We start from the raw sequence: 7,009 nt of genomic DNA, 5'->3' as shown, positions 1-7,009 counted from the left end.
AGAGAAGATCTAAGGAGAGAAGGGTCCAGAAAGGACTAGCCAGGGAGAGACCCGAGGAGAGTAGTGAAGAAAGATGCAGAACACAACATAGTTAAGGTGCAAACCCAAGGTTCCCTTTCCTATGGCTACAGGCAGCAGAGCCTTGACTTGCTAAATTCCTAACATCCTGTTCATGCAAGCGAGCAGAGTGATCCGCCCCAGCCAATCTGCACGTCTAGAACGCCGTTAATCTCACCAGAGGATCTAGTTCTAACGTTTCATTACTCCAATTAGCCAAACCGCTGGTGCGGTGATGGGTGATAAAAGACAGCACCCAGCACGGGTAAGAGCTCCCTCCAGAGGACGGACTGTCTGATTAAGTGCTCGCTGACCGCGGCTGCGAGGGGGACGCCTGGTTAGACAAGTGACTGCCCCTCGAGGGTAGAGTCGACCGACTAACTTACACTTAACGACCGGGCTGTCTACAGTAAAAGGCATTTTGAAATAAATTAAAGCCATCATAACAGGGAGAGGAGAAGAAACCGGCTTTATAGGTCCCTCGGGGAGCAGGAACCCGGTAAGCGATCAAATCTGCATACATGAATAATTAATTGGTGAGAAAGAGAGCCCTGGGAATCGAAGGGGGGGAAGACCAGCGGGGAACGCTAGGGCTGTAAAAAACTACAAGTCCCAGGAGGTCTTGCGCCCGTCGCCAGGAAGGACGCCTCAAGGTCGCGCGGTGACACCGTTTCTCCGCTCCCACAGGTTTTTCTTGCTGGACCACCATCACATCTTTAACCTTTTAGTTCTCCAGCTCTCCCCACAGCGCCTTCTCGGGCCCGGCGGTTTCCGAGGTAACCGCGTGCTGGTGGGCGGGTCTTCGAATAGAGGGCGAGACCGGAAGTGACGTCTTATGCAGCGCCGTCGGAGACAGAGTTCCAAAATGGCGGCGCGCAAGGGTCGACGGCGCACGTGTGAAAGCGGGGAACCCATGGAAGCCGAGTCCGGGGACACCGGTTCCGAGGGTCCAGCCCAGGTCTACCTGCCGGGCCGGGGGCCGCCGCTAGGCGAGGGGGAGGAGCTGGTCATGGACGAGGAGGCCTACGTGCTGTACCACCGCGCGCAGACGGGTAGGGCCGAGGGCCCGGATTCCCGGATCCGGAGGAAGGAAAGGGGATGCATCCCGGGAGGGTCTGCTTTTCTTTCTTTATTCCTTTCTTCTTTCTTTTCGTGCCTGTCTTGGGACTTGAGCCCAGAATCTGGGCTCTGTACCTTAGCCTTTTTGCTCAAGGCTGGCTCTCTACCACTTGAACCGTAGCTCCACTTCCGGCGTTTTCCTGGTCATCAAGTCTCATGGACTTTCCTGCCAGGGCTGGTTTTGAGCCGTGGTCCGCAGATCACAGCCTTCTGAATAGCTAGGGTTATTGGCTGGAGTCACTGATTCCTGGCCTCGTCCTGGGATTTCTAACTTAAGCACTGCGTAGGACCGAAAAAATAAAAGCAAGCTCAGGTCTTAGGGCTGTGGTGTCAGCAGGAGATCACTGGTCTCTGAGGGAGGCAGAGGCTGACATCTGTCTGTCCGGACCTTAATCCATCCCCGCCCATGCTTTTCTTCTCCAGGCGCTCCCTGCCTCAGCTTTGACATAGTCCGAGATCACCTGGGAGACAATCGGACAGAGTTCCCCCTTACCCTTTACCTGTGTGCGGGGACCCAGGCGGAGAGTGCCCAGAGCAACAGGTTAGTGAAGCCCCAGACTTTTTCAGTCCTGACTGCCCGAGTTTGTTAGGGCTTTAGACAACTGCCGCCCTCAGCCCTTGGGTTTCCCACCTCCCTCCTCCTTAAACACGTTGACCTCTGGTGCCTGAGATCCCACACTTGCCCAGGCTGTTGCTGCTGCGTATGCACAACCTGCATGGGACCAAGCCCCCTCCCTCCGAGGGCAGTGATGAAGAGGAGGAGGAGGAGGATGAAGAGGATGAGGAAGAGCGAAAACCTCAGCTGGAGCTAGCCATGGTGCCACACTATGGTGGCATTAACCGAGTTCGAGTAGGTATTCTCCCAAGAAGTCCCTGAAAAAATATTTGGCATAGTTTTTCTTCTGCATCATAATAGCTGTACACTGGGTATTGTTTTAGACTGTAGTGACTTTTTTTTCCCCACTGGGGTTTGAACTGGGTCTTGGGCTTTTTGTCTGGTGTTCTACCAGTTGAGCCATGCCTCCAGCCTTACATTTTTTTTTGCTGGGTTCTGTGGCTCACATCTATAGTTGTAGCTGAGATCCGAGAATCACCGTTCAAAGCCAGCCTAGGCACTAAAGTCCTGAGACTCTTATCTCCAATTAACCACTAGAAAACCAGAAGTGGGGCTGTGGCTCCAGGGGTAGGGCTGTAGCCTTGAGCTGAAGATCTCAGGGACAGCGCCTAGGCACTGTTAGTGTTCTTCCACTTGAGCCATGCCTCCAGTCACAGCTCTTTACTGGCTATTTTAGAGATTTTTGTTTTGATATTTTTCAGTCAGAGTCTAATGATATAATCCAAGCTACCTATACAGCCTTAACTTCCCCGTGCTGGAATTAAACCACACCTGGCCTTTAGTTTGCTTTGAGACTAAGTCTCAAAGTAACTTTACCCAGGCTGGCATGAAATTCTCATTTCTCTTGCTTCTGCATCCTGAGTAACTAAAGTGCCCAAATGAAGTAGCTTATAGTCAGCCTAGATACTGGCTAACTATAAGTACCAAGTCAAGAATGAGTCCCCAGGCCAGGTGTGGTGGCTTACGCCTGTAATCCTAGGTTCTCAGGAAGCTGAGATCTATGGATCGAGCAGTTCAAATCCAGCCTGGGCACTAAAGACCATGATACTCTTATCTCCAATATCTCCAATAAATCTCTAGAAAAGGGGAAGTGCTGCTGTGGCTTCAGGGTTAGGAAGGTAGCCTTGAGCTGAAGAGCTCAGGGATAGCGCCCAAGCCCAGAGTTCAAGTCCCATGACCCACAAAAGGAAAAAAAAAAAATGAGTCCCCAAATTTTGGGCTCTAAGTGGAGATCAAGGAAGGAGTCAGGCTGAGGGGGAGTCTCTTCCAGTCAGTAAGCACAGAAGCAAAGTGCTGTGAGGACGGATCGTTGAGCCTCCAGCCTCTGCCAGGTTAGAAGGCCAAGAGCCTGAAGACTCTGGACTTCACAGCCTCAATTCACAGCCCTCCCCCCCCCCCCCTCCAGCCCGGCTTTCTCCTCTGCCTCCCATTCCCACTGCAAGGAGTTGACCCAGCCTCACAGTCCCCCAGGAGCCATAGTCTGGGAGCTGCTCTGCTTGTCCCCAGTGCAACAAGGCTGTGGTCAGCACCCTGCACCCTCTACCTGTTCATGCTCCCCTCTCCTTCAGGTGTCCTGGCTGGGCGAGGAGCCTGTGGTTGCCGTGTGGTCAGAGAAGGGCCAGGTGGAGGTGTTTGCCTTGCGGAGACTTCTTCAGGTGGTGGATGACCCGCAAGCCATGGCAGTCTTTCTCCGGGATGAGCAGGCCCGAGTGAAGCCCATCTTCTCCTTCGCTGGCCACATGGGAGAGGGCTTTGCTCTTGACTGGTCCCCCCGGGTGCAAGGTAAGTCCCTTTGGTTTGTACGTGGTTCAGGGAGGTCGAGGGGAGTAGGGCCTGCAGCGGGCTAAGCCTGCGGAGAGGGCAATGAGCTGGAACCTGACGTGGATTCCTGGCCCTCCCAGGCCGCTTGCTGACCGGGGATTGTCAGAAGAATATCCACCTCTGGACACCTACAGACGGTGGCTCCTGGCACGTGGACCAGCGACCATTTGTGGGCCACACACGTTCTGTGGAGGACCTGCAGTGGTCACCAACTGAAGACACGGTGAGGGAAGGAAGGCTGGGAGCTCGACACCTTTCTGGTGGAAGCAGGCTAGGGATCTAGAACTTGGGGTGTTGAAGAAGAGTGGGCTGAGCTAAGAGCCTGGCAGAGATTTGGCTTGAAACTTAATATCTAGGTAGGGAGACATTAAAAGAGAAAGGACCAAGAGTAGTAGTGCACACCTATAATCCCAGTTACTTGGGAGGAGATCAAGCTCTGGGTTCAAGGCCAGCCTGGACAAAAATTTTGCAAGACCTCATCTCAATAAGCAAGGCATGGTGTGTGTCTTTAATCCCAGCATTTGCAAGGAAGGAATAGTAGGATTGAGGTCCAAGGCCAGCCCTGGGCCAAGACATAAGATTGTACCTGGAAAATAAACCAAGAACTGAGGAGGGGTGTGGATCAAATGGTCGAGCACCCGCCTAGTGAGCATGGGTGCCTGAGGTCAATTCTTGTTCCCCCAAAGAAGAGTAGAAAAGGGAGGAGCCCTTCAATCACTAGTTCTGACACGGGGTAACACCTGCGTACTTAGACCTCACCCACCTTGCCCAGGTGTTTGCTTCCTGCTCGGCTGATGCCTCCGTCCGCATCTGGGACATCCGGGCAGCCCCTGGCAAAGCCTGCATGCTCACCACGGCCAGCGCCCACGATGGAGATGTCAACGTTATCAGCTGGAGCCGCAGGGAGCCCTTCCTGCTCAGTGGGGGTGATGACGGAGCCCTCAAAGTGTGGGACCTGCGGCAGTTCAAGGTAATCTCCTCGAGAGGGTCGGTGCGGCCAGTGTGGAGCCATTCACTCCACCTACCCTGTGAAGAGTTGAGGGGCAACGGAGCAGGGGCCAGAGGCAGCTGAGACTAATTTCCAGATGTCCATGGGGCTCCTGGGAGTTGTATTTTTTGTGTGGTTTGTGGGCAGTTTTTTTGTTTTTGGTTTGTTTTGCCAGTCCTAGGACTTGAACTCGGGCCTAGACCCTGTCCCTAAGCTTTTTTCTTTTCCTTTTTTTTTTTTTTTCTTTTTGGTTGGTTGTGGGACTTGAACTCTGGGCCTGGGCATTGTCCCTGAGCTCTTCAGCTCAAGGCTTCCGCCCTACCCTTTGAGCCACAGCCCCACTTATGATTTTCTGGTGACTAACTGGAGATAAGAGTCTCATGGACTTTTTTATTTTTAGTGCAGGGGGTGGGGGGACTGGGTCAGCTCCCAGCCTCCTGAGTAGCTAGGATTTCAGGTATGAGCCACTGTGCCCAGCTCCCTGAGCTTCTTTTGCTTGAGACTAGCACTCTTATCACTTGAATTGTAGCCCCATTTCTAGCTTTTTCTGTATATGTGGTACCAAGGAATTGAACCCAGGGCTTTATGCATGTTAGGCAAGCACTCTACCACTAGACCACACTCCCAGCAGCCTTTGGGAGGTTTTTTTGGTCAGTCCTAGGCTTGAGCTCAGGGCCTGAGCACTGTCCTTGGATTTTCTCAAGGCTAGAACTCTACCACTTGAGCCTCAGCACCACTTCTGGCTTTTTTCTATGTATATGGTACCGAGGAATCGAACCCGGGTCTTCGTGTATGCTAGGCAAGCACTCTACCACTAGGCAAAACTCCCACCGCACCACCACCCTTCCCCCCCCCTTTTTTTTTTTGTGGGTCATGGGGTTTGAATTTGGCCTGAGCAATTTCCCTGAGCTCTTCAGGTCAAGGCTACTGCCCTACCCTTGACCCAAGCCCCACTTCCCATTTTCTAGAGGTTAACTGGACATAAGAATCTCAGGTCCTTTTGTGCCCAGGCTAGCTTTGAACCTTGATCTTCAGATCTCAGCCTCCTGAGTAGCTAGGATTACAGGCGTGAGCCACTGTGCCTGGCTCCCTTGTTTGTTTTTTTAAGACAAGGTCTTAACAGGTGATTCAGACTGGCCTCCATCTCACAATCCTGCCCTAGACTTGTGAGTGCCAGGTTTATAGGTATGACACATCACGCCTGACACACAACTAAGCTAGTTGACAAGAGCTGAGAAGCTTCTTAGGCGAAGGACTTACAGCAGTGTTTCCGCAGTGTCTGCTGTCCCTTTGGACAAAGCTTAGGCTCCTCCTGGCTCTGTTCCTCCGCTGCATGGCTATGTCATCAGCTCTGTAGTATCAGCCCTGGGGAAGCCTCCAGAGTGGCCTGCTGCCATCCATTCAGCGGCCCCTGGGGCTAGGAGACTTCAGTCCCCTGGTGTCTTGGCACTGTAGGCCTCTGGAGGGTCTGGGCTGCTAGTCTGCCCCTTCAGAGCCTCAACTTTGCACAACAGCCTGTGGAGCTGGGAAGGGAAACTGAGGCACACGAGGGCCAAGCAGAGGCAGAGCTGCTCTGCAGGCAAGATTGCCATTCCCAGCAGCCCCTGGGACCAGGAACTTTCCCCCCTCACTCTTGCTTTTTGAGTCCTTTCATGTTTGGGGGGCTAGGAGGAAGGGACTCAAGGGGTGGCCTCCCAGGACTGACCCTTATCTTCTCCCATAGTCGGGCTCCCCAGTGGCCACCTTCAAGCAGCACGTGGCCCCCATTACCTCCGTGGAGTGGCACCCCCAGGACAGCGGAGTCTTTGCTGCCTCCGGTGCAGACAACCAGATCACACAGTGGGATCTGGCAGTGGAACGGGACCCCGAGGCGGGCGATGCGGAGGCCGACCCCGGGCTGGCAGCGCTGCCGCAACAGCTGCTATTTGTGCACCAGGGGGAAACAGACCTGAAGGAGCTGCACTGGCACCCGCAGTGCCCGGGGGTGCTGCTCAGCACTGCGCTCTCAGGCTTCACCGTCTTCCGCACCATCAGCGTCTGAGGCCCCCACGCAGACCCCGCTGCCTGTGTGCACGCGTGTCCCCGCAGCTGGCACCCGGGAGGGCTGCCGCCACCCTGGGGAACCATGGGTCCTGCTGCTGTGTGTTCTAAAGGACAGAGACCTCATCAGACTTGAATGGCCAGGTGTGGCTGAGATAGAACTTCTGACCTTTGCCCTCTGTCTGAGGACCTGGTGTCAGTGGACCGTCTCCCCAGAGACTTGAGGGGCTTTGCTACGTCTGTCCCAAGATTGGGGTATGGGTTCTGCCTCTGGTCGCCCCGAAGAGTCAATAAAAACCCAGTGTGAGGCCCCAGGGGTGGACGACAAGCCTGGCCTCTGGCCTAGTCACTGGGAGGAGAGCCGAGCC

General features: G+C 54.3%; 1 protein-coding gene across 1 annotated transcript; it reads left to right on the top strand.

Moving 5' to 3' along the window:
• Positions 1–710: 710 nt before the first annotated feature.
• Positions 711–6,969, top strand: Grwd1 (glutamate rich WD repeat containing 1). The gene is made up of 7 exons (XM_090322388.1): positions 711–1,109; positions 1,600–1,717; positions 1,864–2,026; positions 3,361–3,574; positions 3,694–3,836; positions 4,386–4,583; positions 6,325–6,969. Exons 1-7 carry the CDS (start codon positions 893–895, stop codon positions 6,640–6,642), a joined length of 1,371 nt encoding a protein of 456 aa, XP_090178514.1. The 5' UTR covers positions 711–892; the 3' UTR covers positions 6,643–6,969.
• The last annotated feature ends 40 nt before the right edge of the window (positions 6,970–7,009 follow it).

Source organism: Megascapheus bottae, chromosome 31, assembly GCF_031878675.1.
Source record: "Megascapheus bottae isolate mThoBot1 chromosome 31, mThoBot2.hap1, whole genome shotgun sequence".
In the NCBI taxonomy this organism is placed as follows: domain Eukaryota; kingdom Metazoa; phylum Chordata; class Mammalia; order Rodentia; family Geomyidae; genus Megascapheus; species Megascapheus bottae.
Note: the sequence above shows the minus strand (reverse complement) of the source record. Positions and strands in the feature narration are given on the sequence as shown.

What these genes read in the sequence shown, in the direction of transcription:
- Grwd1 (XM_090322388.1), top strand. Translation starts at nt 893, where the DNA reads ATGCAGCGCCGTCGGAGACAGAGTTCCAAAATGGCGGCGCGCAAGGGT. An exon ending in GAGAGTGCCCAGAGCAACAG is followed by an intron (nt 1,718 to 1,863) that starts GTTAGTGAAGCC and finishes ACACTTGCCCAG; the next exon opens with GCTGTTGCTGCTGCGTATGC. An exon ending in GGTCACCAACTGAAGACACG is followed by an intron (nt 3,837 to 4,385) that starts GTGAGGGAAGGA and finishes CACCTTGCCCAG; the next exon opens with GTGTTTGCTTCCTGCTCGGC.